Raw genomic sequence first — 12,209 nt, forward strand, 5'->3', positions numbered from 1 at the left:
GGAGGCCAGCTTGGAAATGTGGTTTTCCCAGGAAAGATCATGGCAGATAGTGAGACCCAAAAGCTTGAGTGACAGAACTTCTTGGAGAGGATTGTTGAGAAAGTAGATGGGAGGGTTGTCCAGACGGTCTTTTCGGAGAGACATAGTAAGAGTGTGAGATTTGTCAGGATTGAAAGACATGTTCCACTTGTTTGCCCAGTCTGTGATTTTGTCCAGGTCTGCAGAGAGTGAGGAGGATTCAGACTGCTGATCTGAGGGATGAGGAATGGAGCGGCAGAGAGTGGAGTCGTCAGCAAAGATAGAAGAGAGGATTTTCCAGAGAGTCGGAGAGATCATTGATGAGGACGAGAAAAAGCACAGGGCCCAGAACACTGCCTTGGGGAACTCCAGCCTGAACAGGAAGAGGAGATGAGAGAAATCCATTCAGGGCCACACGTTGACTACGACCGGAAAGGAAGTCCGCAAGCCATGCGTGGAGATTTCCATGGATACCACAGGAGGAGAGCTTGGTGAGCAGAGCGGGGTGCCAGACCGTATCGAAGGCACGTGATATGTCAAGGGACACAGCTCTAATACCTGTTTGGCAGTGAGGACGTCCATCCATTGTTGAGACAGCAGAAGCAGCATGTCCAGAGTAGAATGACCTGGTCTGAATCCAAATTGATGATCCGAGATGAAGCCATTGGAGAAGAGGAAGGATTTGATATCCAAAGCAACGATGGATTCCATGACTTTGCTGATAATTGTGAGCAGGGCAGCTTTGCTGATAACTGAACTCCAAAGCACAAGAATCACTGGGAACTCAAGATCCACCCAGCCATCGTCGTCCCCATCGTTATCAAAGGGCGCACCTCAATTCTGAGTTGAACGTGGGACTATGATGTCAGTCCTTTTATATCTTTCCTCCAGTTTTCATTTTGCAGAATACCGTGGCTATCATTTTCCATGGTAATGCAAGTAAACAGCAGCAATTTCGGCATCGGTGGATATAAAAGAGAAAGTGCCCTGGTGCTTCCAATCTCTAAAGTTTGCATGCACACATTTCCCCTAGCAAGCAGAAATTGCCAGATAATGGCGAACCTTTTTGGGGAGTAAAGGGATTCTCAATAAATCAGATCCCAGCGGTAAAGGGAGATTGCTTTCTCAGCCGTGCGGTAAAATGTCTTTGGAGGAAAACAAATATTCTGACCGTGGAAAGATGTATAAACAATGGAGAGCCTGCCGGTTGTCAGGATTGCACGTCGCCTGCCGCAGCTGCGCCTGGAATTCTGCAACACTCAATCAGCTTGGTGAGTGCAGCTTTAACACCTTTTGAAAACGAGTGCAGCGCATTGATTAACGCGGAAGTGCGTGCGCGGGAGGGAGGGAGTGCAAAATCGTTTTTGGTAATTGTGCATACATAATAAGTGTACAATCCCTTTGCACGAATGTGAATCTGTATTTGTGCCAACATCCTGCACGTATTTGCAGTGGGGATCATGAGGCACTAAGTTTGGATTTTAATTGAGTGCAGAAATTTGATACCAATGTAGTCGCATTAATGCAAAGGGGTTATCTACACATTACGTATGCATTTGACACATCGCCCCCGCCTCGGCCCCAACTCTTCACCGCATACACCCCCTTTCCCATTTATCCCTGTAATCTAATATTCTCCCAACATTCCTATTTTCTCCCCACTCCACATCTTCCCATTCTACGGTGTAGCCCGTGGGGCAATAACGTCTGGAACAGCGATTGTCTGTCCGTGTGTATGTATGTATGTATGTATGTATGTATGTATGTATGTATGTATGTATGTATGATGTGTATATGTATGTGTGTATGTATGTATGTATGTATTATATGTGTATGTATTATGTGTGTATGTATGTGTGTGTATGTATGTATGTATTATGTGTGTATGTATGTGTATGTATGTATGTGTGTGTATGTATGTGTATGTATGTGTGTGTATGTATGTATGTGTGTGTGTGCATGCATGCATGTATGTATGTATGTGTGTGTATGTATGTGTGTATGTATGTATGTATGTATGTGTGCATGTATGCATGTATGTATATGTGTGTGTATGTATGTATGTATGTATATATATGTATATATATATGTATGTATGTATGTATGTATGTGTGTACGTATGTTTGTATGTGTGTATGTATGTATGTATGTATGCATGTATGTAGGTATGTGTGTATACGTGTATGTATGTATGTACAGTATGTATGTATACATGCATGTATGTATGTATGTATCTGTGTACATATGTATGTATGTATATGTGTCTGTATGTATGTGTGTTTGTATGTATGTGTGTATGTATGTATTTATGTATGTGTGAATGTATGTATGTGTGCATGTATGTATGTATGTATACATACATGTATGTATATACAGTCACGTGAAAAACGTAAGTACACCCCATGTAAAGTTTTGACTTTTTCAACATATTTCAACATACAGCTATTTGATCTTCATTTCAACAATATTGATAGACAAAGGTGATATAATATAACAAATATCATGAAACATTTACATTTTGTAGTCCATTGTATAATTTAAATAAACATAAATGGAAATTTCGCATGTGGAAAAAGTAAGTACACCCCTACATTTATCACTACTTCAAATACCTAAAATTAGAATCAGGTGCACCAGCTCAGGTGCAAATGATTAGAACATCGTTAGAGAGGATCTTGGAGGAACCTGTCTTAATTAAACCTCAGACATTTAGTTTGGTTTGCTCTTTGTTGTTGAAGTGTGCGGCGTCACCATGCCTAGATCAAAAGAGCTCTCTGAGGCCTTCAGAAAGAAGGTTATAGATGCCTACGAGTCTGGGAAGGGATTTATAAAGATCTCCAAACAATTTGAAATAAATCATTCGACTGTCCGGAAGATCATCTACAAGTGGAGAAGATTCCAAACAAGTGCCAACTTGTTCAGGCCAGGCCGCCCCAGCAAGTTCAGCCCGAGAGCAGACCGCAAGATGCTGAAAGAAGTCTCTAAAAACCCCCAGAATGTCATCACGGGACCTACAGGTAGCTCTTGCCACTGTTGATGTCAAAGTGCACGAGTCTACCATTAGAAAGAGGCTGCACAAATTTGATCTACATGGGAGGTGTGCCAGGAGGAAACCTTTGCTGTCCAGAAAGAACATCAGGGCAAGACTAAAGTCTGCCAATGAACACCTAGGCAAAGACCAGCACTACTGGAACAATGTGCTCTGGACAGATGAGTCAAAGGTAGAGCTATTTGGCCACAGTACCAGAAGACATGTTTGGTGAAAACCAAAGACAGCATTTGACCACAAGAACCTGATACCAACTGTAAAGCATGGTGGTGGAAATATTATGGTTTGGGGCAGCTTTGCTGCATCAGGGCCTGGGCAGCTCCCCATCATATAATCCACTATGAATTCTTCATTGTACCAGAGGGTGCTTGAGGATAATGTGAGGCCATCTGTCGAAAAGTTGAAGCTCATCCGAAGGTGAACTTTGCAACATGACAATGACCCTAAACATACCAGTAAATCCACCAAGGAAAGGCTGAAAAGAAACAAATGGAGGGTTCTGCAATGGTCAAGTCAAAGCCCGGATCTAAATCCCATCGAGATGTTGTGGGGGGATTTGAAACGAGCTGTGCATGCAAGAAACCCCTCAAACATCGCACAGCTGAAAGAATTCTGCATGGAGGAGTGGGCAAAAATTTCTCCCAGTCGATGGCAGAGACTGGTAGACAGTTATAAGAAACGCCGACTTGAGGTTGTTTCTGCCAAAGGGGGAAATACCACCTATTCGAGCCAAGGGTGTACTTACTTTATCCACATGTGAAATTTGCATTTATGTTTATTTAAATTATACAATGGACTACAAAATGTAAATGTTTCATGATATTTGTTATATTATATCACCTTTGTCTATCAATATTGTTGAAATGAAGATCAAATAGCTGTATGTTGAAATATGTTGAAAAAGTCAAAACTTTACATGGGGTGTACTTACTTTTTCACGTGACTGTATGTGTGTGTGTGTATATGTCACTTCTGTCAGCATTTTGTGGGTTTAGTCCCTTTAAAATGATTTGTCTCTGCAACTGCTGGTCCAATTGACACACATTTTAACCATTGGAGCGACTCTTCCTGTATAAATTGTTATGATAATTATGGTGTCATCGGTCACGTGGTGCGGGCACCATCTTGGAAAAAACGAAAAACTTTGCACCTCAATATCTCCGAAACCACTCCATGGGAAAAATTGAAAGGTGACTCATTGTAAAGTACTCCCTATGGTGAATAACATATGTTAATGATGGTGTCATAGGTGCCTTCATTATGATGTCATAAATCGACAAGTAAAACACTTGATCTGATCAGCATGTGATCTTGAGTTCTCGGGATTCTAGGAATTTCTTGAGTGTGATCTGGGGATAAATTGGTCGAGAAAAAAAATTGATGTTATCGGTCACGTCGTTCGGCAGCCATATTTTTACGGCCTAGCCTGTAGGGCAATGCCATCTGAAACAGCAATTGTCTGTCTGTCCGATGCATGTATGTATGTATGTATGTATGTATGTATGTATATCCCTATCAAACGTCCACCAATCAGAGCTAAGGATCTGGTTACATGACAGGGGGACAGCAGATCCTCCACTCGGCAGATCGAAGCCCGGCTACGCAGTGGTTCGACTATCGGTCTTGTTTTAAGTATACAGCGGTTAGATGGGTTAGATGGGATGGGAGGATTGCGTGAAGAGGGATGTCAGAAAGGTGCAGGTGAATGGAGAGTGGAGAGAGAGAGAGAGAGGGAGGGAGAAGAGAGAGAGAGGGAGAAGAGAGAGAGGGGGAGAGAGAGAGAGAGAGAGAGAGGGAGAAGAGAGAGAGGGAGAAGAGAGAGAGAGGGAGAAGAGAGAGAGGGAGAAGAGAGAGAGAGGGAGAAGAGAGAGAGGGAGAAGAGAGAGAGGGAGAAGAGAGAGAGGGAGAAGAGAGAGAGAGGGAGAAGAGAGAGAGAGGGAGAAGAGAGAGAGAGGGAGAGGGAGAAGAGAGAGAGGGAGAAGAGAGTGAGAGAGAGGGAGAAGAGAGGGAGAAGAGAGAGAGGGAGAAGAGGGAGAGAGGGAGCGAGGGAGAGAGGGAGGGAGAGAGAGAGTGCGAGAGAGAGATGGCGGGTGATAAGGGGGTGATGGAGCAGTGTTATCGACAGTGAAGAGCAGCATATCATTGCCAGCCAACCTCACTGCATTTAAAGGATTTTGAAGAAGAACACAAGTACTACTTCCACCCCCCAATTTTTTTGACCTCAATAATATAATCTCCCCAAGAGAAAGACAAAACAAGGAAATTGGATAATGGTGGAGTTGTAGGAATATAGGATAGCAGGGAGAAGCAAGTTTCGGGTTGCCTTACCAGTCGAGCCTTTTGCTTCCTGCATGCTTCTTTGTTTAACTCGTGCAAGAAAGACTAATTAGCTGCCATGCCTTATCCCTGGAGCTGTGTAATTGGCTCTCAGCAGTTGCAGCATGTTGTCGCAGAAGTACGCTACACTCATTCGGTGACATGCTCAGCACACTACCCATATTTTGTTATGTACGTATTGAAACGAAAGCAAGACATTGAGATGTATGTATGAGTCATGAGACAATCCTCAGCTGGAGCCATGCTTATCTAGCAATACGGACAATGCTTCTGAGCTGCTTTGGTGCTTTAAGTCCACAATTCATCAGAAACCATCCACACCAAGAACATTTATGTTTGAGATCAGCGGATGAAGATAAAGTGGTGACTTTTGCATTGAGGGCTCTATCAGGATAACACTTCTTTACAAGTCGACAAAGACATCCTTAGGTTCATCTCTACTGCTGCTTGAGACTCTGCAAACAGAATGACAATGAATCATTAATCCATCAGAATACCTCGAGGGGTTTGTCTCTGAGTGGGATTCCCTCGCTATCTCCTTATGGGCCGGTACATTAATGGAATCTGGGAGACCACAAACATAACAAGTCGAGCGACATTCAAAGTACACTGCGCCATGCCAAATTCATAACAAAAGTATCCTCCAGCGTGCGACATTGCCACGGTTCAGCACATGGAGACTGTTCAACACATGGAGATATGGGAGGGAGGAGTGTACAATAATTGACTGATTTATTGAGTAATTTACATAAATAAATAATAATCATAAAATAATTCATTTCTTCATTTGCATAGCTAAACCACCACCGTTTCATCCGAATATGTAACTTTAAAAAAAATTTAATTAGGTAATTAATTGAAGAATTAAATAATTGATCAATTGATTGATTGATTAATCTATTAATCAAAAATACCCTTTACAGCCAAATCACTTGGTCATTGTCATGTCCAAATATCAGCTTCCTAGCTCAAAAGGATGGCTGAGATATTGCCCAGATGTTAAATAAAATAAATAAGTATGTGCTTAATAATTCGATAATAATTAAGTAATTAATCCATTAATTGATTAATAAAAAAAATACCGTTTTTGCCAAAGCACGTTCTCACTATTGTGCCCAAGTTTTACCTTTCTAGCTCAAAGGATGGCTGAGATATTGCCCAGATGAGAAATAAAATAAATATGTATGTACTTAATAAATCGATAAGAATTAAGTAATTAATCCATTAATCTGCTCTGCCGCTCCATTCCTCTTCCCTCAGATCGGCAGCCTGCAGCCTCCTCACTCTCTGAAGACTTGGACAAAATCACAGACTGGTCAAACAAGTGGAACATGTCTTTCAATCCTGACAAATCTCACACTCTTACTATGTCTCTCCGAAAAGATCGACTGGACAACCCTCCCATCTACTTTCTCAACAATCCTCTCCAAGAAGTTCTGTCGCTCAAGCTTTTGGGTCTCACTATCTGCCATGATCTTTCTTGGGAAAACCACATTTCCAAGCTGGCCTCCAAAGCCAGTCGCCGACTGGGCATCCTCCGTCGTGCGAAGTCCTTCCTCGGCACACCTGAGCTCCTCACCACATACAAGGCTTTCATCCGCAGCTCAATGGAATACTGTTCTCCCCTATGGGCCGGTGCTCCTGCCTCACACCTAGCTCGGCTTCACGCTGTTGAAACCAAAGCTTTCAGAATTATTGGAATCTCCCGCGATGAAGCTATCTCTGAGGGCCTTTCACTCACTCACCGCAGGCAGGTAGGTGGTCTTTCTGTCTTCTACCGACTCCTCTCCGGCCTTGCACCCCCAGCTCTCTCTGTGCTCTGTCCCCCAAATATTCCTACAGGTCGCACAAGATCTGCCAGCAACCCTCTGATGGTTAAACTGCCGAAATCTCGGCTCTCTGCTCACCTTCACTCTTTCATTCCTCTTTTCTCCCGCCTCTGGAACAAACTCCCTCACTCCCTTCAATCCCTCTCCTCCCTCCAGGTCTTTAAAACAGCTGTTCACCACCATCTCTTATCTTCCCCCATCCAAAACCTTGATCTTTTCTACCCCCGCTAATTCACCCCAGATCCACCTTGTTTGAAATTCCAACTTCTTTCCTGGAAGTCCTGGCAGTGTCCATATGTTTTATACCTCTCCCACCGCCCCCTTCCCATGCCCCCCCCCAAAGCCCTCGCCCTCTCTCAGATCTCTCGATGTCTCCATGTCTCTCGGTCCCTGCTCTCAAATGTTGTGTTTGTGTCCTTCCCTCTCTCTCCCCATCTTGTCTACCGCTCCCGATGTTATATGTTTTATGTGTCGGTTTGTCTTTCTGTGTGATTAATGTTCGCTCTTTCACGAGCCTCGATCTTGTATACAAAACAAAACAAACAAACAAAAAAAAAATTTGATTAATAAAAAAATACCGTTTTTGCCAAAGCACGTTCTCACTATTGTGCCCAAGTTTTACCTTTCTAGCTTAAAGGATGGCTGAGATATTGCCCAGATGAGAAATAAAATAAATAAGTATGTACTTAATAAATCGATAAGAATTAAGTAATTAATCCATTAATTGATTAATAAAAAATACCGTTTTTGCCAAAGCACGTTCTCACTATTGTGCCCAAGTTTTACCTTTCTAGCTTAAAGGATGGCTGAGATATTGCCCAGATGAGAAATAAAATAAATAAGTATGTACTTAATAAATCGATAAGAATTAAGTAATTAATCCATTAATTGATTAATAAAAAAATACCGTTTTTGCCAAAGCACGTTCTCACTATTGTGCCCAAGTTTTACCTTTCTCGCTCAAAGGATGGCTGAGATATTGCCCAGATGAGAAATAAAATAAATAAGTATGTACTTAATAAATCGATAAGAATTAAGTAATTAATCCATTAATTGATTAATAAAAAAATACGGTTTTTGCCAAAGCACGTTCTCACTATTGTGCCCAAGTTTTACCTTTCTAGCTCAAAGGATGGCTGAGATATTGCCCAGATGAGAAATAAAATAAATATGTATGTACTTAATAAATCGATAAGAATTAAGTAATTAATCCATTAATTGATTAATAAAAAAATACGGTTTTTGCCAAAGCACGTTCTCACTATTGTGCCCAAGTTTTACCCTTATAGCTCAAAGGATGGCTGACCTATTGCCCAGATGAGAAATAAAATAAATATGTATGTACTTAATAAATCGATAAGAATTAAGTAATTAATCCATTAATTGATTAATAAAAAAATACCGTTTTTGCCAAAGCACGTTCTCACTATTGTGCCCAAGTTTTACCTTTCTAGCTCAAAGGATGGCTGAGATATTGCCCAGATGAGAAATAAAATAAATAAGTATGTACTTAATAAATCGATAAGAATTAAGTAATTAATCCATTAATTGATTAATAAAAAAATACCGTTTTTGCCAAAGCACGTTCTCACTATTGTGCCCAAGTTTTACCTTTCTAGCTCAAAGGCTGGCTGACCTATTGCCCAGATGAGAAATAAAATAAATATGTATGTACTTAATAAACCGATAAGAATTAAGTAATTAATCCATTAATTGATTAATAAAAAAATACGGTTTTTGCCAAAGCACGTTCTCACTATTGTGCCCAAGTTTTACCCTTCTAGCTCAAAGGATGGCTGACCTATTGCCCAGATGAGAAATAAAATAAATATGTATGTACTTAATAAATCGATAATAATTAAGTAATTAATCCATTAATTGATTAATAAAAAAAATACCGTTTTTGCCAAAGCACGTTCTCACTATTGTGCCCAAGTTTTACCTTTGTAGCTCAAAGGATGGCTGAGATATTGCCCGGACAAACAAACAAACAAGTAATAAAAACAAGCAAACAAACAGAGTGAAAACTGAATACTCCCTTTTGGTGATTTGAGGCTAGAAGGATGCTGGGATAAAGGTCGGTTGATATGGGATAGAGGATTCAGAGTACTCACCAAATTCACTGGCACAAACGTGCTCCAAAAGAGCCTCCGGTTGAGTGTCTCCATCACACTGCGGGCACACCATCGATACTGGAGGGGCAGGAGGGATATATATTTATATATATAAGCATGTATATATTAATTACTCAACACTAGTATAGCTCGAAAGATGTTTTGGAGGAAAAATGTTGCCAAACTGCACTCTTTCCGCAACTTCAACACAGTTAGCTACATCTTTTGAGCAAGTTTGAAGATGCAGCTGTAAATAAATTTAAAATAAATAAATAAATTTTGTAAATAAATTTGAAGTACACGCTGCAAATGCTTGCACGAAGGTTGGTATGCATGTACGTGGCCATGGCAGCTTCTCACAACCACTGGGCCTGGAGGTTATGTCAGAGCCGTTCATGCTGACAAACTGCGGTTTTGCACTCTTGCCTTTGAGGCAGCAACCCGTTCGGAGGCATGAGGGAGTTGTGCGGTTTTATGTTAAGAAATATGTCCCTTGGCCTGTTTAACACTGCATCTGAACCAATGATGGCTCATGATTTTGGACCATGTTCAAATCCCAAATACTGCACATATTTGTCCATTGTTAACTAATGTCCTTGTAATTCACTTTAAAGAGCACTGATGTCTACGAATGTATTTGTCCTGCATGTGATTTATGTTCAAGAACCACTATCATACTATATATCATTGTGTGTGTGTGTGTGTGTGTGTGTGTGTGTGTGTGTGTGTGTGTGTGTGTGTGTGTGTGTGTGTCGTTAGTTGGTATCTCCATGTGTGGGGTTTCAGAAGGTGGTACGATCATGTTGCGCACTCTTGCCATTCCCATAGGGGAGTGGGTGTTTCTAGTAAATAAGGTAATTCAAATAGAAACTCTCGGGATTTCTCAGAAGAAGTGTACATTCTCTCCTTTTTATTTTTGTATCATATGAAAACAAGATTTTAGACGTCTCTTGAGCTGTGATCTGGTATGTGTATATCATCCCAGACTTAATGTTAAACTGTCAGACCATCCATCTGATTGGACATGAAGCCAGGGACCCTCTACCAACATTGGCTGGTGGACGATAAATATCCCATGGTGACTTTCACAAGAATGGGGCGTTGTGTCCCGACACCCTGGCCAAATTCCAAATTCCTGCCCTAACCGTCATAGGGCACCGCATCAGCAGCACAACTGCAAATTCCAAATTCCTGCCCTAACCTTCATGGGGCACTGCATCAGCAGCACAACTGCAAATCCCAAATTCCTGCCCTAATCTTCATGGGGCACTGCATCAGCAGCACAACTGCAAATCCCAAATTCCTGCCCTAACCGTCATAGGGCACCGCATCAGTGGCACAACTGCAAATTCCAAATTCCTGCCCTAATCTTCATGGGCTCATGGGAGCACCGCATCAGTGGCACAACTGCAAATTCCAAATTCCTGCCCTAACCTTCATGGGTTCATGGGGCACCGCATCAGCGGCACAACTGAAAATCAGAATTCCTGCTCTAATCTTCATGGGCTCATGGGGGCACCGCATCAGCAGCACAACTGCAAATCCCAAATTCCTGCGCTAATCTTCATGGGCTCATGGGGGCACCGCATCAGCGGCACAACTGCAATTTCCAAATTCCTGCCCTAATCTTCATGGGCTCATGGGAGCACCGCATCAGCGGCACAACTGCAAATCCCAAATTCCTGCCCTAATCTTCATGGGCTCATGGGGGCACCGCATCAGCAGCACAACTGCAAATCCCAAATTCCTGCCCTAATCTTCATGGGCTCATGGGGGCACCGCATCAGCGGCACAACTGCAAATCCCAAATTCCTGCCCTAATCTTCATGGGCTCATGGGGGCACCGCATCAGCGGCACAACTGCAAATGCCAAATTCCTGCCCTAATCCTCATGGGGCACCGCATCAGCAGCACAACTGCAAATCCCAAATTCCTGCCCTAACCTTCATGGGCTCATGGGGGCACCGCATCAGCGGCACAACTGCAAATCCCAAATTCCTGCCCTAATCTTCATGGGCTCATGGGGGCACCGCATCAGCGGCACAACTGCAAATGCCAAATTCCTGCCCTAATCTTCATGGGCTCATGGGAGCACCGCATCAGCGGCACAACTGCAAATCCCAAATTCCTGTCCTAATCTTCATGGGCTCATGGGGGAACCGCATCAGCGGCACAACTGCAAATCCCAAATTCCTGTCCTAATCTTCATGGGCTCATGGGGGCACCGCATCAGCGGCACAACTGCAAATCCCAAATTCCTGTCCTAATCTTCATGCGGCACCGCATCAGCAGCACAACTGCAAATCCCAAATTCCTGCCCTAATCTTCATGGGCTCATGGGGGCACCGCATCAGCAGCACAACTGCAAATCCCAAATTCCTGCCCTAATCTTCATGGGGCACCGCATCAGCAGCACAACTGCAAATCCCAAATTCCTGCCGTAATCTTCATGGGGCACCGCATCAGCAGCACAACTGCAAATTCCAAATTCCTGCCCTAATCTTCATGGGGCACCGCATCAGCAGCACAACTGCAAATCCCAAATTCCTGCCCTAATGTTCATGCGGCACCGCATCAGCGGCACAACTGCAAATCCCAAATTCCTGCCCTAATCTTCATGCGGCACCGCATCAGCGGCACAACTGCAAATCCCAAATTCCTGCCCTAATCTTCATGGGGCACCGCATCAGCGGCACAACTGCAAATCCCAAATTCCTGCCGTAATCTTCATGGGGCACCGCATCAGCAGCACAACTGCAAATCCCAAATTCCTGCCCTAATCTTCATGGGGCACCGCATCAGCAGCACAACTGCAAATTCCAAGTTTCTGCCCTAATCTTCATGGGGCACCGCATCAACGGC

The 12,209-nt window shown here is 42.9% G+C and overlaps 1 protein-coding gene across 1 annotated transcript in view; it reads right to left on the bottom strand.

Annotated features, from left to right (window-relative positions):
- The window catches only part of LOC137420713 (secreted frizzled-related protein 5), an 88,310-nt gene that overhangs the window by 39,932 nt on the left and 36,169 nt on the right, over positions 1–12,209 (bottom strand). The window contains exon 2 of the mRNA XM_068106006.2: positions 9,348–9,425. Within this exon, the coding sequence (XP_067962107.2) occupies positions 9,348–9,425 (78 nt within the window). The remainder of the gene's footprint in view (positions 1–9,347; positions 9,426–12,209) is intronic.

This window comes from Myxine glutinosa, chromosome 2, assembly GCF_964187855.1.
Source record: "Myxine glutinosa chromosome 2, kmMyxGlut1.1, whole genome shotgun sequence".
NCBI classification, from domain to species: Eukaryota; Metazoa; Chordata; class Myxini; order Myxiniformes; family Myxinidae; genus Myxine; species Myxine glutinosa.